General features: G+C 44.5%; 1 protein-coding gene across 1 annotated transcript in view; it reads left to right on the forward strand.

Annotated features, from left to right (window-relative positions):
• Positions 1–24,403, forward strand: part of LOC126991708 (hyaluronate lyase-like) — a 99,806-nt gene extending 75,403 nt beyond the window's left edge. Inside the window, exons 10-14 of the mRNA XM_050850413.1 lie at positions 1,422–1,556; positions 2,259–2,492; positions 8,323–8,519; positions 11,182–11,344; positions 24,023–24,403. Of these exons, the coding sequence (XP_050706370.1) occupies positions 2,331–2,492; positions 8,323–8,519; positions 11,182–11,344; positions 24,023–24,289 (789 nt within the window). The 5' untranslated portion in view covers positions 1,422–1,556; positions 2,259–2,330 and the 3' untranslated portion in view covers positions 24,290–24,403. The remainder of the gene's footprint in view (positions 1–1,421; positions 1,557–2,258; positions 2,493–8,322; positions 8,520–11,181; positions 11,345–24,022) is intronic.
• Positions 24,404–24,710: the final 307 nt, after the last annotated feature.

Here is a 24,710-nt window from a genome sequence, read left to right on the forward strand (position 1 = left end):
ATCTTCTATCGATATTTTCACGCTGACTTCCCTTCTGAACTTGCTAACTGCATGCCTCCCCCCCTCATGCGGCCCCGCTGCACACGCCTTTCTACTCAAGCTCATCCCTTGACTGTCAAAATCCCTTGCGCACGAGTTAACCAGCATCTTCACTCTTTCATCCCTCACGCTGGTTATACTCTGGAACGATCTTCTTTCATATGTATTTCCTCCTGCCTACGATTTGAACTTATCCAAGAGGAAGGTATCAGGACACCTTACGTAATTGACTGCTCTTTCGGCCACCTCTTCGGATTCTTTACAGGAGCAGCGAGTAGTGGGCTTTTTTTATTGTTTCCGTTTTGTGTGCCCTAGCGCTGTCTCCTTTGCTGTAAGAAAAAAAATGTGTGAAAAACAAGTAACAAATTAATACATAATCCTGAAATCCACCAGATTAAAAACACACAAGAAAGAGTGATTTGTGACGACAGAGCAATGCGGTAGTGTATGTGCTCAATGTACTTCAACAAGATGTCCGCTGTAGGGCGGATGTACAGACTTCTGAAATATTACGGATTCTGTTTGGTTGAACTAATTGTTTTATATCTTTTTTATATATACGTGTTCATTCCAATTCACAAATCAAACATTTCCTGCTGAAGAGATTATATTGCAAGTGGATGATACAGCATGCACGTGAAATGCTTGTGTTATTGCTTTAAAAAATGCTAGCGTTTCAGGCGAAAACAGATGGAGCCGATCAAAAACCCGAAGCACGTTTACCCATCAAAGATAAAATCAAGACTAAGTTTGCTCATCTAAAGCAGCATCACTATGTGATCAGCTGCCTCAGCAGCTCAGAGAAAGTTGCTCACGGAAAGTCTACTAACATGGCAAATTCGTACCCGTGTAATAGCACCTGTATCTCAAAATCAGTCCGGCCAATGCTCACGGAGAAGGGCTCCCCATCAGCAAAATACTCACGGAGGAATATTCAGTGAGAAAAATCGTCCCTTTTAATTCACTTCTACAGGAATATTACCTTTGACTAAACCTGTATGTGAACATACCTCCAAGTTGAGTGCTTTAACATTAAATAATGTTTGAATGGTAATATAGATTAGTGCAAACTATATAGGGCCTAAGTGCTGCCTGAACATTAACTGTGATAGCAGAAATTCCTACAGCAGGCATTACACGGGAACGACTTTGGTTGAGCAGGCCCCGTCCCTAAGCAAATGCTGACAGATGGGACTCTGCTCATGGACCATAGGGGGTACTAGAGCGAACCAGTCTCTCTCTCTCTCTCTCTCTCTCTCTCTCTCTCTCTCTCTCTCTCTCTCTCTCTCTCTCTCTCTCTCTCTCTCTCTCTCTCTCTCTCTCTCTCTCTCTCTCTCTCTCTCTCTCTCTCTCTCTCTCTCAATGATTCACTCGTTTTACAGGGTGACGGATTCCTGACGGTATTGGTTGATTCACTGGAGTACGGCAAACCCGAAGCTGAGGTGTTCCAAGTATATGACTGGGCCCGAGTCCCTGGTGTTACCAACCTTTATGCTAAAAACGTAATGGAACTTGAGGTGAGTACTGTCTTATTAAATTATCTTAGCAGCTTTTGTAGAATTAGCACACATGCATACTGCAAACATTGGTGTACAGTTTACATCTTATATCGTACACCATACTCGTGGAAGTGCACTGAAGCGATGTGAAGGGTAGTGATAACCTCGGATTCTCTTGGAAGGTGCACCGCGTCTGACTAGGTTGTTTTACTCAAATTTAATATATTTTATAGACAATGAATTTTAACTGCCAAAAGACACGTCTGCCAACCCCATATAATCATATATTAAACTAACTATCAGATCTACTACGTAACTCGTCACTTTTATTATAACTTTGTACCACAGACTTACTTACAGTCTCTATTTTGGGATAATAACCCTTCACACGCACACGCAATATGTTTACTAGCAGTGTATAACTGCGCGTTTCATGTAAAACTAGTGTCTTTATAACTCCACACTTCTCGTCATCTTTGTGGTATAGGGTTGAAATGAAACGGCATTATGAACACATCCTCAAGGTACTGATAACTGCTGAGCATCTGCCAACACAAATAAACGCATGTAAAACGACAGATGATATTTGTAATCTCGCGAGAGAACGGAATACGGAGCAGCCAAATGTGAGACTTCCGTTGGGTATTATTCCTTGATATGTATTATTTTAATATTCTTTTTTTTTAAGATGTCGATTTTTTTCTTCTTTTTAACTTCAAGAATTAAAGTGGACTGTCAACATGGAGGTACTTTTACAACAATGCAAGCTTTGTGGGTGGAGTGACTGACGGGATGATAGGGTTGACCAGCATGGTGTACAATCGCCCATCTGTTCAACTTAAGGCTCAGAAATCCTGGTTCTTTTTCGATGACGTCATCCTCGTCGTGGGCTCAGAGATCACACTTCCTGACGACGGAAAAACTGGCGAAAGCGTCATAACCACCCTGGCTCAGGTATGTTGAAGTAGATACATTTAAACAAGCTAAAAATTGGAAGCTTCACATCTCTTCTCTCACTGAATCAGCTTCTTCGAGGTTGGGGGTTCTGGATCGTCTCTGCCAGTTCTTTCCCTCGCAGAGTTGCTATCCATATTCAGGAGTCTTGTCCGCCCTCGTATGGAGTATGCATCTCACGTGTGGGGGGCTCCACACACACAGCTCTCTTGGACAGAGTGGAGTCTAAGTCTCTTCGTCTCATCAGTTCCCCTCCTCTTATTGACAGTCTCCTACCTCTTAAATTCCGCCGCCATGTTGCCTCTCTTTCATCTATCGATTTTCACGGTAACTGGTCTTCTAAACTTGGTAACTGCATGCCTCTCAAGCTCATCCCTATACCGTCCAGTTCCTTATACAAGAGTTAACCAGCATCTTCACTCGTTCATCCCTCTTGCTGGTAAACTCTGGAAGAAATGTCCTTCATCTGTATTTCCTCCTGCCTACGACTTGAACTCTCAAGAGGAGAGTATCAGACAATCTCTCCTCCAGAAATTGATATTTCTTCTGGCCACTCCTCTTAACTTTTTTTTATTTTGTAGGAGCTGTGACTTGCGCATCCTTTTTTCATTAATGTTTATTTTGTTTGTCCTTTAGCTGTTATCTTTACTGAAAAAAAAGCATTTGGGGTAATTACTACCACCATACTTTTATCAAATATATTTATACTGATTCTGGCTATATATTAATGTATGGTCTTCAGTTTCTAAAAGCGTTTGAAAAATTGGCCAAGGAATCGGCCAGACCTGCTCACGACTACCGGACGAAAACAGTGTTTGGGCACAATCAGGCAGCCTTGCGTTGAATTGCTATGAATGCAAGATAACTCTTAAGGAATTTCAGTCCCAATTACGAATACTTAGCTGGAAACGTTGAAAAGTTCTTCAACATCAAATAAACAATATTATAAATCATAACATAGCCCAACAAAAGACAATAACTTTAAAATACTTCAAAGCTAGGAATCAAACTCAGCCTGCAATGGTGATGAAGTGAAAAGTTTTATAAGATGTTGAATTTGTAGAAACGAAAAAAAAAAAAAATCATTTTTCAGTGGTCATGTGATACTTCAACGACAAACTATGAAATAAAATAAATAACTGGAACCATACGCCAGGGGGCGCGTCGCTTCACTCATACGCCGCCTCGACCCAAGGAGACACTAGAGAATATAAGGGAGAGTCGTGCTGAGGGGCTGGCTGAGGATTCGGAGCGATACAGGACTATGTCGCGAAGGACTTGGACCATTGTGATAAGGGATAAGGAGAGGTGTGTCAGAGGTCTCGCTAAGGTTATCGAGGGCTATCTAAATGCAAAACACCTCGAACCTACTTTCCGAGATCTGAATCTATATTTCAAAAGAGTGCTATCCGAGCGGCTGAGGAACAGATAGTATTAAATGCTGATGGCTACTGGGCTTGCTGGGCCAAGTACATTTGGTAGTTGTACAAGGCGGAGCCCCCAAGTGGACAGCTGGTGGCTGCTGATCCACCAACAAACGAATCTCCCTCCTCTGTTGTGGCGGTGATAGAGGCTGGGGCGAAGTCGAAGGCTGGAAAAAACAGCTTAGGTGGATGCGGAGATGATGAAAGCCGGGAGGGAAGTCATGACCCATGGGTTGCATATGGTGTTGTCTGCTGTGTGGCAGTTCGCTGACAGAAAAAAAAAGTTTCAGTCTGGAAAGTAAAAGAAACCGACTGAACCGAAACAATTACCTCGATATCACACTACTTAGTATGAAGGCCAAAGTACTCACTCATTTCCTACCAATATGAAATCGATTCCATTTGCTATTGTTTCAGAAACCTGAGTAATCTGGGTTCACCCCCAGTAAACCAACAACTGACCCGACCCTAGCATTTCGCGTCCTTATGGAACGCCGCCTTGAGTTTCGTCAGAGGCTACTCGCAGTGTACCACGTCGATATCAAGAAGGCATTTGAATCAGTGCAGCGTGAACATTCTGCGGTCTGTAGGATTTCTGCAATATTCTCTGACCTGACCTCAAGTCTGGTGCAGAGAGTGCTGTGAAGTCTGGGGTAGATGTTTCCAGTTTCTTCCAGGTTATGTTAGGAGTGAGGTAGTTGTGCGTCCTTGCTCCATTTTTTTTCAACACTTACACGGGCTTGATACTCAGCAAAGTTCTTGATCAAAGTCGTTGCGGAACATACGTTGCCGATACCAAGGTCACTGACCTTGTTTTTACTGATGATGCGGTTCTCACGGAATCGTTGGATGTCCTTTTGATGGCTGAGAAGTGATACGTGAAAAGACGAACCCTCTTGGATTGAAAGTCTGCTGGGCCACAACCAAGACCATGTCGCTTGGAGACTTAGTGGATGACACAGATCACTCTGCCAATACAGGTGGTGAGGATGTCGAGGTCACCAAAACATTCAAATTTTTAATTTTTTTTTACATTGCGGCCTTTTGCGCCGGTAGGCTTCTTCCCGGTGGATCCTGATGGTCGGTCCAAGGCTTCTTTCCGGTGGGTCCTGATGGTCGGCCAAGCCCGTTCTGGCGCAGGCGAGTGTTTATAGTGGCGCCATCCTGCACTGGCTCATGCTGCCCTCCCAGAGCTCATCTTTGACCCTAGAATCTAGAGTCCGGGTTGATAGGTGGTCTTCTGGACAGCATGTGGGTAGTTTAAGCCACTCGGCGGCGGCTGAAAAATCCCAGCTTGGTGGCACCGGGCGGGGATTGAACTCGCGTCCTCCTGAACACGGGGCCGTTACTTTGACGACTCAGCCACCGCCTCCCCAAATGCATTGGAGATTTAGTGCATAACAATGGTGGGTCTCATCAGGAAGTCAATCAACGTTATTGGTCTGGCCCACAGTGTTGTAGACTCGCTCAACATGAATATTTGTCGTTGTCGATATATTTGCAGGCGGTAGTTGAGTGGTTAGCGTCCCGGCGCCGCTTCCAGGAGGATGCAGTTTCGCCTTCCCCCAGTCCCAACAAGCTGGGATTTTTCAGTCACCGCCTAGTGGCCTAAGAGTCTAAGACTACCCACATGCTATCCTGAAGACAACCTATCAACACGGACACTAGATTTTCACTCTATAAGGAGGGTCAAAGATGAGGTCCGGGGAGCATCATGAGCCCAACATAATGGCGACATTATAAAACACTTGCCTGCGCCATAATGGGCTAAAGTCGCTTCTGCTCCCAGTCTTACTGTTTGGCTGTGAAACATGGACAATGAATTGTGACTTGGAAAGGCATAACGATATCTCTGGTACAAATTGCCTTCTCGGGATTACTGGTTATTACTGAAATGTTTTCGTGTCAAAACAGCGAGTACTTGGTGAAAGGGAACCGAGGTTTGCTACTAGCTTAGTTCGTGTTGTCAGCTTTGTTAGTGAGCGCCTGAGTGTATGAGACCAAGGGGATCCCCACGTAACTCATGAGTGATCGATCCTGCCAGGAGGGACTTTGGATGGATAGGGCAGCTACGTGGGACCGTCGGGAGTGGAAGCAGCGAGTGAGTTAATCGTCGCGCTCCCGGGAGTATGCTCCTCATTAGTTAGAAGTTAGAGACAGTCAAACAGGTAATTTATATTTATGTTTACGGAAGTATTTGAGTGAAGTGAAGTGCGTTGAAAGACAAGGGTAATGAAGGGAGTAGAAACTGGTTTCTGAGGAAGCCTTGGGCGTAACGCAAGTTGCCACACCCCGCCCTGATTTATTTATTTTATTTATGATTACGTTATTTTGCATTATTATTTTTTGCCAAAAGCTTTTGTCCTGAGGAGGTGCAGGGTAGTGTGTCCGTTACTGAGTGTGCAACAACTGCCGTCAGTCACTTATCTAGGTAAGGGGGAGGGTGACTTAATTGGAACGGAAGTTGCGAAGTTGCTTCAAAAATCTTTGAGGATGCGGCAGTAACGTGGTTTAGAAGACCTTCATAAGTTAAGTATTCGTTGGCTTACGAACGCATAGTTTTTTTTTGTTTTTTTTCTTTTAACCGGGCTCTGATGACGGGCTTTTAATCTAGGACTGAGATTGCTGTGAAAGGTAAGGGACGCGTTTCCGGCTTCCTCCCTGTTTCATGAGCGGCAGTAGTGCATTCTTGCTAAATCACTTTTCAACACTTGCATAGACGTGGTATTGCGACATTGTTGATGAAAGCCGTTGCGGAGCCTCTTTTGGTAACATCAACGTCACTGACTTTGTTTTGGCTATTGATGTTGATGGCTCTCAAAATGATGCAAGATGGGGCGACGCCAATAGGACTGAACGTCTCATGTGCCTAAACAAAGTAGTGTTGGATGACACATTTCAATCTGTTCCTACATGTAGTGAGGACATTGAATACATGTGGTGAGGGTACTCAATCTTGGCAGCATAGAGCTGAATAATGGTAGGTTTTGCCAGGAGGTCACTCAACGGATCCACCTAACCCACCGTAATATGGACTCACTCAACACACAAGTATATTTCATTGTTGATATTTATGCAGCCGTTCAAATATTCGAATCTATATGTCGCTTCTGCTCTTTGCCTTACTGTATGGCTACGGGACTTGGACACTAAATAGCGACGTGGAGAGCTGTGTCGGTGTATTTGGTACCGATTGCCTTTGCATGATCATGGGGTATCGATGTAATAATTTCCAGCCAATCCAGTGACAACATATATAGTGCAAGTGGATCGAGACCAGTTAATAGTTGATTTCATGAACTCCGGCCACAGGAGCACGCGGCGCTCTTCCAGGTGTGGTGTCATGAGACATCCCAGTATCGTGAGATATCCCATCCTGAATACATACATGAATTTCGACACGGTACCGTGTCTTTAGTCAACTGCTTGTCGCGATTTGTCCCACCCAAGTTTATTTACATTATTATGAAAGCAAATGATAACGTATGTATGTATATAACTAGGATATCAACAATCACTCTTCTTCTTCTTCTTGTGACCTGTTCCGCTTTGCATCGCTTTTTAGGCCCTCCTTGGTATTTTTATACACTTAGATGCTTCATTTAATTACTTGGTGATAGTAAAGATTAGGTTCCGCGATTCGAAATTAAGGATGGGATGTCATAGGACATATGACAGATGACACCACACCGGACGTCGATCCTACATATAGGGTTATTTTTGTACAAGACAACTGTGAGTGGAGGAGACCATGGAGACGCTCACGTACCTCATGGATTGGTTAAGTTATCGATCCCGCAAAGAGGATCTTAGAATGGGAAGATTAACTGCGTTGGAGCTTGCTCAGTGGGATCGTCGGATGGGTGAAGAGTCGCGCTGCCTAACGCATGCTCGCCGATAGTTAATTAGTCTCTCTAATTAGATTGATATCATATAACAAATTATTTTTCTTCCCATTGTTTGAACATCTGATCAATTTCAGGTAATGCTATTCTATCGTGTTATTAAAAACAACAAGAAATACTCGTTTACCCTCCCTGTCCCTGTTGACCCCCCCCCCCACACACACACACAAATAAACACACACACAAATAAACACCCACACCCACACCCACACACACACACACACACACACACACACACACACACACACACACACACACACACACACACACACACACACACACACACACACACACACACACACACACACACACACACACACACAAACACACACACAAACAAACAAACAAACAAACAAACAAACAAACACACACACAAAAAAAAAAAAACTTTCGTATAATGTATCTTTTCAAGTTCACTAAGATAAAAGAATGAAGACACCTTTGCCTCCTTGGCTATTGTTGTTATTTAATTGTTATTTTCATAGAATATTTTTTTTGCAGGTATGCTACGAGGGTTCTAACGTGATTCAGCCTGAAAATGGTCAAGAGATCACCCAGAACCAAGATAGTAAAGACTTGACACTCGACCATCCAAGGTGGCTGCACCACCGCCGGATTGGATATGTTTTCCTGAACGGCGACGAACGGCTCACTGTTAAGTCACACACAGATAGCTCCAAGGACATCAATGTGTTCACGTATGTGTTGATCAATTTTATTACCTTTTAATATTAGAAACAGACATCTTAACACACACACACACACACACACACACACACACACACACACACACACACACATATATATATATATATATATATATATATATATATATATATATATATATATATATATATATATATATATATATATATATATATATATATATATATATATATATATATATATATATATATATATATATATATATATATATATATATATATATATATATATATATATATATATATATATATATATATATATATATATATATATATATATATACACACACACACACACACACACACACACACACACACACACACACACACACACACACACACACACACACACACACACACACACACACACACACACAATAATTCAGTCTTTTGTAGATTGCAAAGCTGAGGAATATCTTGTTTTTTACAACATACAACGCGTAGCCAACTCTCTCTGCGCCATTAATTACATTGAAGTCGCCAAAGACAATGACTGTGTCACGTGGGGGACACTGGTCGACTATTGAGTCAAGTTTGGCATAGATCATATCTTTTTCCTCACACACACACACAAGTTGCATTCCTCGGTAACAGTGTATACTGCTATAATAGGTATCAAACCCCAGGTCATCTTAACCTCGCCAACATCATATGCTAATTAACCGGAGTAACCCCAACAACAGAGGACGAGGACTACAGCTACCTGGCTCTTGCTGCCCATCTGAGGCGATCACCGTTCTACTGGTCTGTCTATTAGTATATATTACCCCTACTACTGATCTCACCTTTGCCAGGTCTCCTCGTCTCAGAGAGTCCCCTATGTCCGCTCCCAACCTCTTACCTGGCTCGACGAGCTTCCGTCTCGTCTACACCACCCTGGCTGTGCCCAGGAAATGAGGGTGGGTGTGATTGGTGACTGCTGGGTGGCAAGGGCCCCCCCCCCCCTCCCTTGGACATGTGAAAGTACTGAATGCTATATACATTTTTTTTTATTTTTTTTTAAAGAATTCGCACTCCCACACCCCCACCCATCCCGGAGCCCTTCGAGGGAAGGCTTGTCGTTGGATCGATTAGAGTTATTAGACGAACTAAGGCCAACAATCACAAGGGTAGCAGGAGGGTACAAACGCAGTGGTGACCGCTTGGATAATGATAGCGCAGACTAGCCGATTGACCTCTCCAAGGCAGTAGAGACCGTCTGTCTTGCCTGGGATAATGGATCTAATTGGTGTGCTGCTAGCAACAGAAAATTACTACATAGCATCGCTTAACTTCCAGGCTCCCGCTTCCCAATCCCAGTCTTGCAGGGACGCCACACACGGCAAACATGCTGGAGCCTCGGGGTTTGATTGATCGCGTGTGGAATTATGCATAATACATACTATTGAGGATTATTTATACACATGCTGTAACTACTTATGGAAGAGGAGCTGGCGTCTATACACGTGTGAATGTAGAGGGAAGAGTCACCCCAGGCGAATGAGAAGGACGCTTTAAAAATATGTGTGTATTCGTGTATATTATTTAGGTTATTCATGCATAATGATGTATAGTGTGAGTATGTTCGCCTGTATTTACATATTTTACATAGAAGTTCAAACCACACAGCACTTATGGTCCAGACTAGGTGATCATCCAGCGGCTGATTAGATACTGCATATCTGCCACAAAGGTAACAAGGTAGAGTTTATTTTTCATATGTATCAATCGTGTTGCACCGAATCGAAGTGGAAACTTATTCCATTACTGTAAAACAACGTTGGTGAAAATTAATTCAGTGCATTTTTATCCCTTTGTGTGAGGACTTGCGTGATACAAATAGATACACATAGAAAGGAAAAGAGGAACTATGTCACGGGTGACAGAGTAAGTTTTGTAGTTGGGTGTTTATATTCGTTACAAGGTAGAGGTGGTCACTACCTGTGGCAAAATTATAGTACCTTTTGATTTTGGCTGACATTTATTGCGCCAATGCCACTTGATAATGAACATTGTTATTATGAACTGGTAGGTTCGTACATATGTAGCTGCATATAAATCTCAGGCCAGCTGGCGTTAACATCCACTTCAGGGACAGCTATTATTACCATGACTCTGTCAACCTCTTTTGGAGCCATGGGTCCGAGTCTCAGCCGGAAAGTCGGCGAGCCCCCCGCCGTACTGTTCATCCTTCCTTTTGGGCTAGTCAATAAATTGGTGCCTGGGTAAAACTGGGGAAGGTTACTGTGATAAACTGATACCCTATGTCCCAGGGTGCTTTAATTTCCCGCCACTGTCTCGAGAAAAATGAATCGGACGTGAGCACCAGGCCAAGTACAGCTATGCCTTAGCCTTAACCTTTAGCTTTGAGGGAGGATATTCTCTCGATAACAACATGATCCAAGCGTCATGGATTTAGGCCCTGAAATACCTAGTGAAGCCACTTAAAGTGGAGCGGATGAGGGGCTGTACCTCATATGTTACTCCCAGCATCAGCCATAATTTCCATGCGGAGCGTAGAGTGAAAACCTATGATGAGAATGCATATACGTAGACAGACAGACGGCCACTCCCTAAATATATTGAATTTGAACGGGGAATTGTGCGCCTTTTGATTATTCTATTACTCACAATTTGGCTTATCTCATATGTACAGTGCCTACCTTGACCATGGTCCATTGCCCAAGGATGTCAGTCTGACGTACGCCGTGCTGCCCGCCGCTGACCTGGACAAGACTCGTCGCTTTAGTGAGAATCCAGACGTTGAAGTTCTCTCCCAGACAGCAAGCTTGCACGCTGCCTGCCACCATCCTTCCAAGGTATAGTGAAACTCACATGCGTTCAGCCTTTACTTAAATGGGAATCGCTAAGAGAGCTTGCTAAGGTGAATATGGTGGTCCCCATTTTTCTAGAACAAAAATCACCAACAGCACTCTCCTGTTATATTGAAATTTCTAAAAGTTTACCAGTTGTAGATTTTTGGTTATAGATACCAGAACTACACCGCTGGGTATAACAGAGTTGGTGAGTTAGCTACAAGGGACAATATTCAAAGTCTAACTGAGGAGTTTCATCTAATCATACACACTCACTGGAGTATCCCACAAAAGTCCAGATTTTCTGAAGTACAGAGTGTGCAGCAGTTAACTTGCTTTTTGCTGCCAAATTCAAACTTCATGTCATGGCAATAATAATGTCGATATTTAACCATTAATCATCTCCAGAAACAGAAGGACCTGGTATGTGCACATGGGCATGCAGTGGCAGAAACATATTGGTTCACTTAGCTCAGCAAACTTGAATACTGTTGATAATTATGGGACACCTCAAACATGATACTCTCGAAGCTGCTCAAGAGTACACCGGAGAACGTCCAATGTCTAGGAGTGGATTTGCTTCAGGTGTGACGCTGGAGAAGATCGAGAAGATGGGCGTTAACAGACTTGCGGTGAGATCTATATGTCGCGTAGCTCTTCTAAGAGGAAACAAGGAGAGGTATGTCAAGAGTCTTGCTGAGAATGTCAAAGTCCTTATCGATGCGAATGATCCCTGACCCGTCTGCTGTGATCTGACGCCTCCGTGTCAGGTTAATGATATCCGAAGAACAGATGGTTGCCTTATGGCATGACTGGACAGAAGATGTAAGTCAAAGAGAGGTTGCGATTCATATAAATACTGTGTAACATGTCGCAATGCAATTACTTGGTATTTCAAAGCATGATTATATAGGAGGCGGTGGCTGAGTCGTCAAAGTAACGGCCTCGTGTTCAGGAGGACGCGAGTTCAATCCCCGCCCGGTGCCACCAAGCTGGGATTTTTCAGCCGCCGCCGAGTGGCTTAAAACTACCCACATGCTGTCCAGAAGACCACCTATCAACCCGGACTCTAGATTCTAGGATCAAAGATGAGCTCTGGGAGGGCAGCATGAGCCAATGCAAGATGGCGCCACTATAAACACTCGCCTGCGCCAGAACGGGCTGGGCCGACCATCAGGACCTACCGGAAAGAAGCCTTGGACCGACCATCAGGATCCACCTGGATGAAGCCTACCGGCGCAATAGGCTGCAATGTAAAAAAAAAAGAAAAAAAAAAAAAAAAAAAAAAGGAACTGGGTGACTGAATGCTGATTCTGCCTCTCTAAAGAGGCATTACAAAGTCATCACCTCCCCCGTGACCCAAGAGAGCACAACAATTCAGAGCGTGCGTATAGTCAGACTCAGCAATGAAGTTCGTTTGAGCGCGGCCAGCACAGGGTATCCACTGGTCACAGTTCTGCCAGACTTATCCCTAATTATCGGAGTAGGGATAGCTGTAGCCTCCGCCTCCGTCACATTGTAAATAAGTTATTCCCCCCCGTCTATGGGGCACATGAGGACGAGTCAGAGTAGCTGCCATCGGGGGTGAAGATCAGGAAGGAAGTGACATGGTGCCTTTGATCTCTGACAAAATCGGAGAGCAACGTTGTCTTTTGTTATGGACTTTATACAATCATTCCTATTATTAAAAAAAGCGACACATTCATAGCACTATAAATATAACCTCAAGTGTAGTTATATTATTTAATACACAAATTAGAATAGTAAATAATTGACATTTGAGAGAGGAAGTGATGAATTTGGGGGGAAGCCACAGAGCTGTCGAGAGGCTCGGGCCCCACCCAAACGGACTTCACATTCGTATCAGAGTGCATGGAACAGGCTGGCTAAATTCCTCCTCATACCTCGCAGTAAGCCTACTTATACAGTGTAACAGCTGTGTAAATACAATACAGCCAGACCCAAAAATTTCTTATGTAACCTTGAATAGAGAGAGATATATACAAGTGCCGCTAGAACACACGATAATTTTTCAGGGTCTCAAACACCATGTTAAGGTTTGCACTAATTAACTCACCGGCAAAAACCTAACATTTAACTGAACGTATGTGTGACCACCTGCCGCGTGGAATGTCTTAACCTAAAGTTGTGGCTGAATGGTAACACAAACAAGTACAGAAACGGTTAACTACATGTTAGCCAGAAACTATAACATAAAATAATGTGTCTGCAGAAAAGTGCTAACAAGGGCTCACTGGGCTGAGTTCTTTGAGCAGTTATACATGGTGAACCCTCATATCGGTAAACTCTCTGTCGCTGGGATGCAAATAAACCATGATGATCCATGCAGTGCCACTCTCTTAATTAAGTCAGAGAGACTGTGGCAAGATTCAAAAGGCAACTGATGTTTGTATATTCAACAGGCTTGTGGTATGGCATTCTGTATTACGCTGGTCAGTGTGCCAGGCAAGTCCTTGCCAATATGTTTTCCATGCTGATTCGCAGACTACTGCTGAAGTTGCATAAACTAGAGTAGTAAGCGTCCACGCCTTGCAAGTCAAGACTGACCATATTCTAGTGATTAGCGTACTGGTGGAGCACCGACGTGCGTTCCGACAGAAGATGGTTACAGCCTTTGCCAATCTCAAGAAGGCGCCTGATTCAGTGCGTCCAGAGACACTTTAGAATCTTCTGTAATTCACTGGGATTCCTGCAAATATTGCAGCCCAATTGAATGGTCCGGGTTCTGGAACTGAGAGCGCTAAAAAAACTACAGTAGAACTAAACATCAATAAACGATGACATAAATGAACAGAGGACTAGTTGGACTGAGTTCTTTGATATTTTTGTATAAAGGAGAACCTTCGGTACTCGAAGGGAAATAGATTCCAAATACTGGATTCCATATGATCAGTGATGATTCATCCGTCGGGAAAGCCCAACCTCTCTTAATGAGGTCAGATAGGCTATGCCAAGGTGGGGAGGTGGTGATATCAGCCCTCGATAACTTTAATATCAGTGCGTAGCTGCTCAAAGCGGTCTCGACTGCCGTATGGCAATCTAGTATTTGCATGCATGTTCGACCGGAAAAGGGGCCTCACCGTCTCTGTATAGAGAGGGAAAGGGGACCACCATGACTGCAGCAGCTACTGTGGTATCACACAGTTTAGTGTGCTAGGCAAGATGCTTGTCCATCCATTGGTAATGCGGATTCTTAAGGTAGAGACACCTGAACAGTTCGGGGTCATGCATGGTAACTCAACCACTAACCGTATCCTAGTATTTGGCGTATTGGTGGAGCGCCGACGTAAGTTTCGACATACGAATTTTGAAACTCATGTCCATATCAAGAAGGTGTTTGATTCAATGGATCACGAAAGAGTGTTAGATTAATTGCGCTCCTGTAGGATTTCTGCAAGGACTGTTTATCTGTACTTTGTAGTCTGGGGCTGAAAGTGTTGTGAAGTGTTGGGAGAGCCTGTCCTCATTCAGTTAATGCGAGAATGAAGCAAGGCTCTGTCCGTGCCCCATCACTTTTCGACACTTTTTTTTACCGCAAGGTTAAAAAAAAAAGGGCTCAAGGGCACAAAACAAAAAAGCAAAAAAAAAAAAAAACCGCTAGGCGCTGCTTCAATAAACGCAAACAGAATAAGATGCCAAAAGAGAGGTAGATTTCAGGAGAAGAGGTGTCTTGACACTCATCTCTTGAAAGAGGTCAAGTAATAGGTAGGAGGAAATACAGACAAAAGAAGGCTGTTCCAGAGTTTACCAATAAAAGGGATAAAATAATGAAGGTGCTGGTTAACTTTTGCATAAGGGATTTGGACAGTATAGAGATAAGCAAGAGTAGAAAGTCGAGTGCAGCGGGTCCGCGGGAGGGGGAGGCATGGCATGCAGTTAGCAAGTTCAAAAGAGCAGTCAGCATGAAATTATCGGTAGGAGATAGCTGCGTCGGAATTTAGGAGGTAAGAAACTGTAAGTAAAACGAGGGGAGCTGATGAGACGAAGAGCCTTACTGTCTACTCTGTCCAAGAGAGCTGTTTGTGTGGAGCCCCCTCACACGTGAGATGCATATTCCATACGAGGGAGGACAAGACCCTTGAATATGGACATTATCTGTGCGGGGGAGAAGGGCTGGCGGTGGCTATACAGAATGCATAACCTCGAGGTAGATGATTTAGTAAATGAGGAGATGCGAAGTTTCCGATTAAGAGTTTCAATTAAATATCGACCGAGGATGTTTTGTGTCGAAAAAGGTGACAGGTGAGTATTGTCGAAGAATAAGGGATAGGTGTTTGGAAGACTATGTCGAGTTGATAGGTGGAGAAACTCAGTATTTGAGGCGTTGAAGGAGACAAGATTCTTTCTACTCCAGTCAAAACTGATAGCAAGGTCTGGGGTTAATCGTTCTGCAGCCTTCAGTCTTGAGTCTTGTAATTCCTGTTAGGAGGGTCTTCTGTTGAAAGAAATTGAATACTGCACAGTAGAATCATCAGCGCATGAGTGGATAGGACAGTTTGTTTTGGAAAGAAGATCATTAATGAATAATAGAAGGAGAGTGGGAGATAGAACATAGCCCTGTGGGACACCACTGTTGATAGATATAGATGAAGAGCAGTGACCTTCTACTACAGCAGAGATAAAACTGCCGGAAAGGAAACTGGAGATAAAGGTACAGAGAGAAGGATAGTATCCATAGTCGGAGGGTAGTTTAGAAAGCAAAGACTTGTGCCAGACGTTGTAAAATGCTTACAAAATGTGTAGGTCAACAGTGATAGCTTCACCGAAACGGCTAAGAGAGGATGACCAGGAAGTCAGTAAAAAAAAAGCAAGATCAACAGTAGAACGCCCGTTGCGGAACCCATAATGGCGATCAGATAGAAGGTCAGAAGTGGATAGATGCTTATGAATCTTTTGGTTAAGGATTGATTCAGAAGCTTTAGAATGACAGTAAAGTAAAACCTAAAGGACGGTAGTTTGAGGAATTGAAACGGTCACTCTTCTTAGGCACAGGCTGTAATATGTAGGCGTACTTCCAGCAGGGATGAAAGGTAGATGTTAACAGATAGAGACGAGAGAGTTTGACCAGGCAGGGTGTCAGCACGGAAGTACAGTTTTTAGGACAATAGGAGGCACTCCATCAGGCCCATAAGCCTTCTGAGGATTGAGGCCAGAGAGGGTATATAAACATCATTCTATAGAATCTTCATAATAACGGAGTCAGAGGTGAAATGACTAAGAGGAATATGCCCAGAATCGTCCAGAGTGCAATTCTTACAGAACGTCTAAACACAGAGTTCAGCCTTAGAGACCGATGAGACGGTGGTGCTGCCCTCAGGAATTTGGAAAGGAGTGAAAGATGAAAAAGTGAAATTGGATGATATAATTTTGGCTAGTTGTCAGAAATCTCTGGAAGAATTAGAAAAAGCAAGATTGCGGCACTTTCTATTAATGAAGGAGTTTTTGGTTAGTCGGAGAATAGATCATGCTTAGCAAGTGTGCGAAGGCTTTTGTACCTTTTGCGAGCTGCCTCTCTCATTTTTAGATAAAGATAGCGTGATTAAACCAAGGCTTTTTAGCGTGATGTGTAGATAAAGAAAGTAAGTGATATATGTGCCTCCAATTCAGAGACAATCACCTCAGTGATGCACTGGGAACACACAGAGGGGTCTCTCCTGGAAGCAGTTATCACTCCACGGAAAATCGGAAAAGTATCACCAGATCGTCCCACCGAGCTGAAGCGAAATGCCAAAAGCACCACTTCTTCGGTGGGTCCTGAGGCTGTTCAGGAGCGATGGGACAAAATAATGAAATGAAGCTGTGATCGGAGGAACCCAACGGAGAGAACAGTTTGACAGAGTAAGCCGAAGGGTTGAAGATTAGAAAGAGTTTTAGAATGTTGGGCGTGTCTCCAAGGCGGTCGAAGATACGTGTAATGCGTGAACCAACTGTTCAAGGTCATTAAGGAGAGCAAAGTTGTAGGTTTATTAACCAGGGTGGTCAGTGAAAGAGGATGGCCCAAAACTGGCAGTGAACATTGAAATCTATTATAGTCAAACCATTTCAAATACTCCATTTAGGCGATCGAATTAGCCGGTCCTTTCCTCCCCTCTGCTCTGCCACACAGTCTCAACACCCACCCTTTTCTCTCATATGTTCCCTATAGGTAACATATGAGAGGGAAAAATAGGCGCTGGGACTGTGTGGCAGAGCAGAGGAGAGAAAATACCCACGGAATCGAACCCCCAAACGGACTATTTGAATTGGTTTGACTTTAGAATGGAGATTTCAGCGAAGGGACAGTGAGTCAAGCTGTCCTCCACTTTAGAGTTTAAATAGTCAAATGATTTTACATAATGGATAGAGTTAGATGAGCGATAAGCAGCACAGATATACGTAGTAGTAGAATGACAATGAAGTCTTAGCCAGATGGTGGAAAATTCAGTACTGTGGCATTTGGACTCGGTATTAGACAGAGTTGTCGATCAGTGTCATTGTTGAGCATTTGTTGGCAATAAAATTGTCACTGACCTATTTTCTTTCCGATGAGGCAAAAGTTTATGCGGAGTCGTTGGGAGTTGTGGTAAGGCCCCCGAGGGATTACACGAGGAGGCAAAGTTCTTGGGACTCCAGGTCTCCTAGTATAAAAGCAAGGTACAGGTGTCCTAGACGTAACAGTAGAGGTTTTCCAGTCATGTGGTGAGAACATTAATATCTTGCATAATTTCACAAATCTTGTAAGCATATTACAGACGAACGGCAGGTCTCGCCAAAAAAGATTAGCCTCTCATACGATGCCATGTACTCATGTGCAGAAGTTTATGGTGTTGTCGATCACTGAGAGGGACAAAAATTCGGCTTTTCGTATCACTTGTGCTTTCTGTCTTACTGTATGATTGTGGGACTTGACTGTGGGATTGTTGGACAATGAATTGATTTGAAAAGCGGATTTATTTATTTATTTATTTATTTATTTTACATATGGCCTATAGCGTCGGTAGGCTAATCCATATGGGCCTGATGGTTGGCGCAGGCAATTATTTATAGTGGCACCATTATTAATGGCTCATGCTGCCCGCCGGAGCTCATTCTTGATATCACTTCCGCTGTACAGCTTCTTCTAGACTCCTGAGTCCGGGTTGATAGGTGGTCTTCAGGACAGGATGTGGGTAGTCTTAGGCTACTCGGCGGTGACTGAAAAACCCCAGGTGGTTAGCGGCGGACTCGAAACCACATCATGAGCAACGCGCCGAATGCGGGGCCGGCACGCTAACCACTCAGCCACCACCTCCCCTGCCTTTGGTAATGAGTGTCTAAGCAGAATCATGGGATATCGCTGAAATGCCTTTGTATCAAAATGTAGGTTACTCCGTTAGATTGATTCGAGACCTCAGTCAGCGCGCAACCTTCCCTGGGTTCACACGTGGCTTTGCCCCGCTGCTGTGTGGAACCAACTCGCTCTTTCCTCTGCTTTCCTCTGCTTTTGCGGTGTGAGGCGTTCTGTGCTTCTGTGAACTGCTGCTGTACTGGAGGACTACAAAACCAGGAGGATTACCCTGCCTTCTACTACAGACCGCTAAGTGTTCTGATTTAGTATTTACCTAGTTAGATAGTGATCCACAGTTACTCGTAGGACAAGTGTATTAAGCTTCCCACATCTACACCAAATTCAACGCTCTTTCACGCCAACCCAGTGCCACACGGTTTTATATTGCTTTTGTGTTTTTTATATTGCTTCTGTGTTTTCTTCTCCTTCTATTATCAGGATACTTTACTGTGCTATGATAATAGGACCACGTGAATCAGGCGCGCCAAGCTACGTTAATTTCTAAGTCAACACAAAACACTAGATAATCCACCTTCCGCGCAAACCTAGTGAACACAGTTATTATCTTCTTTACGTAAGTGATTTCTCAGTATATTAGTATTGGCTTGTGTTTTGTCTTGGTGGATAGAAATAACCGCGCCTTTTTACCCGAGACACACCCTTTTCCCCGAGGAATTGACCTGACTGCGACCTCACAGCAGCTGTTGGTTTGTTTTCCTAGATACACATTTTTGCCCAGAGATTTGACCTGACGACCTCACCGCAGCTGCGTACTTTGTTATTGTCTTAACGCGCCAAATTATTTCCGTCTTGCCTCGCCCATATCTTCACCATGACGTCCCTCAAGCGTTGTTCTGGCTGTGGCCTTCGCATGGCCACACCCAAGGACCCAAGGACGTTTGTAGGTTCTGCGTTAAGACTCAGAAGGATGATCAGAGGATCATAGAGTTAGAGAATAGGGTTACGACTCTCGCCGCCTAGGTAGACTTATTAGTTAGTGCAGCAGTAACAAGCCCGCCTCCTCCTCTTTCCCTTCCTCTTCCTCTTCCTCTTCCTCTTCTTCCTCGTCCTCCTCCCCTCCAGTATTGTCTTCTTCCACACAGCAGCCCCTCCCATCCTCCTCCTCCTCCTCCTCGACCATCTCCGCTCTCCCCGCTTCCCACTCCTCCTTCTCCTCTTCTTCCTCCTCCTCCTCCTCCTCGCCTTCCTCTTCCGTCCCCCCTCTCCCCTCTTCCCGCCCACCCTCCCCCTCCTCCTCTCCCTCTTTTCTCCTCCTTGTCCTCCGCCTCTTCGCTCGTCCCTGCTTCCCACACCTGTCCTTCACCTTCCCTTTCCCCCTCGTCCTCCTCCCTCCCCCACCTCACCCTCCCTTTCACCTCTTCCTCCTTCCTCCTCCTCTGCCTCCAACTTCTCGCCTTCCTCTTCCGCCCCCCCTCTCCCCTCTTCCCGCCCACTCTGCTCCTCCTCCTCTCCCTCTTTCTCCTCCTTGTCCTCCGCCTCCTCGCTCGTTCCTCCCTCCCACATCTGCCCCTTACCTTCCCTTTCCCCCTCTTCCTCCTCCCTCTCCTCGTCCGTTCCTCCCTCCACCACCTCACCCTCCCTTTCTCCTACTCCTCCTTCCTCTTCCTTCTCCTCCTCCTCCTCCTCCTCCTCCTCCTCCTCCTCCTTTCCACCTTCCACCTCTTCCACAATTTCTCCTCGTTCTTCACAGCAGGTCCCTCCCCTCCCTTCCCGCTCTCCCCTCCCCCCTTCACCCACCCCTCCTTCTGGCCCCCCTCCTGACCGTCGGGTTCTTGTTGTTGGTGATAGTCAGGTTCGTTATGTTGACAGGTATTTTCGCTCCAAGGATAAGAACAAGACGAGGGTGTGTCTCCCAGGGGCAGGGGTGGGCCATATATCAGGCAGGATTGAGGCGTGTATGGCAAGCGAGGGATCGAACCCCATTGTCTTTCTCAGCTGTGGCGGAAACGACGTTTCTCGTGTGCCAAGCGAGGACCTTCTCAGGCGTTTTAGAGAATTGTTAGGCAGGACACGTGACGCTGGTGGGTCGCCAGTAGTGAAGAAGAAGCTGTACAGCGGAAGTGATATCAAGAATGAGCTCCGGCGGGCAGCATGAGCCATTAATAATGGTGCCACTATAAATAATTGCCTGCGCCAACCATCAGGCCCATATGGATTAGCCTACCGACGCTATAGGCCACATGTAAAATAAATAAATAAATAAATAAATAAATCCGCTTTTCAAATCAATTCATTGTCCAACAATCCCACAGTCAAGGATGACTAAGGTGATTCAGGGGTTGAGAAACTTGCCATACGAGGAAAGACTCAAACAGTTAAACTTGCATTCTCTAGAAAGGCGAAGGGTGCGTGGAGACATGATCGAGGTTTATAAATGGATGAAGGGCTTTAATAAGGGAGATATTCATAAGGTTTTGTTGGTAAGAGAGCCGTGTAGGACACGAAGTAATGGGTTTAAACTGGATAAATTCAGATTCAACAGGGACATAGGCAAAAATTGGTATACAAATAGGGTGGTGGATGAGTGGAATAGACTTAGCAGTCATGTGGTGAGTGTCAATACAATTGTCACATTCAAAAATAGATTAGATAAATTCATGGACAGCGATATTAGGTGGGATTAGATACACGGGAGCTACACGGGAGCTTAGGTTCAGAGGAGCTGCCTCGTACAGGTCTACCGGCCTCTTGCAGACTCCTATGTTCTTATGTTCTTATTTCAGACATTTCAGACTCAAATATTATCTAAAAGTTCACTCACCTATGTATACACAAACATTCAAATATATCACTAAACATATAAAGCTGATCATCTCGCAATCACGAGCTAACAATGCGCAGGTGCCACATCAACGTTCATGAGTGGACAGATGGAATGAAACGGACTATAGACTTCTTGTGACTGTTGTTGTTCTGAGCCGAGGTGGGCAGCGTCTGCCGCCAGCCAAAGTAAATCCACATATATTCTTTTCGAGGTATAATATGTTGAGAGAATCTCATTCCTGCAACTAGTACATTAATAAAGTTTCTACTTTTAACTTTAAAGTGATAACAACATACCACCATAACCATATTATCGTCATATGAGTGTTTTTAACCAAACGTTAGCACTATTACGTAGTAGCGAAAGATTCACCGCGAGGCGCCTTCTTATAAGTAGCTCATAAATCACTTAGCTCACAGTTAGGAGTCGCCTTGTGAGTTTCTCTGCATGCCACACAAGTCTAACTGCTAACTATGAGGAGAATTTTTTTAAATTTATGAGTGGCTTTAAGAAGAGCTTTTATGAAATTTTCTGTATACCGGACCAGGTTCCTTCTGTGAGCTGCCTCTATATTTGATAGAACTAGAGTAAGTGTGACTGAACCGTGGCAAATTATTAGGAGAAGTAAGGAGAGTATGTGGAATGGTATGCCTCTATCAAATCACTTTCATAATGCGCTAGCCACACATCGTTGGGTTTCTGACCTGTAAGCAGTAATCACTCCTCGGAAAATCAGAAAGGTGAAACTTCAGGTTATCCCACTAAGCACAAGGATAAAGTCAAAGCCATGATTTCTTCATTGGGCCCATCGCCCTTAAAGGAGAGTAGGACAAAATACGGACGTAAGGTTGTGATCGAAGGAGTCCAGCAGAGACACAAAATAAAGGTTAGGAATAGGTGTAGGACGTTGGGTGTTACTGTTTATTCTAGGAACATAGGGTGTGGCACTGTTGGTGTGACTTGCAGTAAGTTATCTCGCTGTTCTGGAAATCTTAAAGTTGCTGCTTTTTGCTTGGTGATACTTTCATAATTAGCAAACGTTCATGTAAAATAGTCAAGAAAGAAATTTATTACCGGTGATACAGCAATTCCAAAGGAGTGGTTGAGAGCTCGAGCAAAATTTGGCATGCCCCTCTCTACCTATGCTTATTTAGAACGTTATTAAAGTTATAGTTATAATATACACTAACACTATACACAGTTCACAACGACTCAGTAAAAAATTACCCAGGAGTCGCCACGGCCCCTGAGTACCTTGGCCAACACCCGTCTTGATCTCTCGCTTTGAGTCATCTGCCCGTGGGAAATTGTGCCGTTGTTATTGTTATTGAATATTTGTCCATATCTTCATGGGCACGGGTTATTAGGGGGACCGTCAGAGAGACTGCTCTCTCCGAAAATGGAGGAGCCAATTTAAGGCGTCTCGTATCAGCGTGGCGACAGACCGACTCTATATGCTCATCACAGCTCATGCAGTGTATTGTATTCCACCGGTTTTTTTTTCTATGTAAACTGTAAGCAGTGAATAAACTTTTTTTTTTTTTTACGTGCTGGCCTATTGCGCCGGTAGGCCTTCTTGAGGGGCCTGGTGGTCGTCCCCAACCCGTTGTGGCGCAGGCAGGTGTTTATAAAAGCGCCATGTTTACCTGGCTCATGCTGACCCCCAGATCTCGTTCTTGATTCACTTGGACGGTTTCCTTTAGGGTCCGTGTTGATGGGTGGTCTTCAGGACAGCATGTGGGTAGTCTTTGGCCACTCGGCGGAGACTGAATAATCGTAGGTGGTAGCGGCGGATTCGACCCCGCGTCGTTCAGAACGCGGCAAATGCGGGGCCCGCACGCCAAACACTCAGCTATCGCCTATTATTATCATTATGTTTTTTTTTTTTAAGTGTCAGCCTTTTGGCGCCGGTAGGCTTTCTTAAGGGGCCTGGATGGTAGTCGGCCCCAGCCTGTCATGGCGCAGGCAAGTGTTTTATAGTGGCGCCATCTTTTCTTGGCTCATGCTGCCCCCCCGGAACTCTTTCTTGATTCATTTGGACTGTTTCCTCTAGAGTCCGGGTTGATGGGTGGTCTTCAGGACAGCATGTGGGTAATCTTAGGCCACTCGGCGGTGACTGAAAAATCCCAGGTGGTAGCGTGGGGACTCGAACCCGTGTCATCCATCACGTGGTGAATGTGGAGCCCGCACGCTACCACTCAGCCACCGCCTACCCATATGTTATTATTAAATCATTACACACACACACACACACACACACACACACACACACACACACACACACACACACACACATACATGTACGTGCGACCCCCCCCCCCTCTCTCTCTCTCTCTCTCTCTCTCTCTCTCTCTCTCTCTCTCTCTCTCTCTCTCTCTCTCTCTCTCTCTCTCTCTCTCTCTCTCTCTCTCTCTCTCTCTCTCTCTCTCTCACACACACACACACACACACACACACACACACACACACACATGAACGAATCATCGCGGTGGCACACGTGCATTATTTTATACTGGACAATGGGTCACTTCCGTTTACTTTGATCTCAGTTTCCCATGTCTATCAACAGACCCTGGGTGCCGCGCTGTTTGAGGCAGGGGATGTGACCGCTGCGTGTGGCGGTGCGGAACTCGTGACTCTCTCCGTGGATCTGCCCTGCCTCGCCCTCCTTACCATCGGCAGCTCTGAGATCAGTGTCACAGTGGCAGATCCCCAGCAGAAGTACAAAACTCTCACTGTGACGGTGACGCCCGGAGAGAATCAGATTCAGCAGTTGGTGGAGCTCCCCATGTTCCCCAGGCGTGGCTCCAGCATGACCTTTGTTGTGATGGTGTAGTATAATGAAAGCAGCATAAAAGTACCACAGTACCACAATCATTGTTCCGGATCTACCACTTTGCCCTCAGCTAGCCATGGTACCGTGTACTGCCACCACCACAACAAAGATCATGTACACAATATCTTTTTTTTAACACCGTCGCATTGCACGCAACGTGGTGTAGAATCTCAAAAAGCGGGAAACTTATGAGAATGCAACAACAGTAGTGAAAAAAATTCCACTATTGTTTTATTTAATGTTATATCTTTGCTTAAATATGTCAGAAGCAACGAGGGACAAAATATAATAGTATCTCATGATAGTCTGTTTTATATTTCCTTTTGATACGCTTAAGTAAAAGTAATATAAATACTAATTTCAGTAAATTTAGTTTATATTCAGATATATATTTGTATTATTGATTTACCTACATGAAGAT

This window comes from Eriocheir sinensis, unplaced genomic scaffold (genome assembly GCF_024679095.1).
Source record: "Eriocheir sinensis breed Jianghai 21 unplaced genomic scaffold, ASM2467909v1 Scaffold324, whole genome shotgun sequence".
NCBI classification, from domain to species: Eukaryota; Metazoa; Arthropoda; class Malacostraca; order Decapoda; family Varunidae; genus Eriocheir; species Eriocheir sinensis.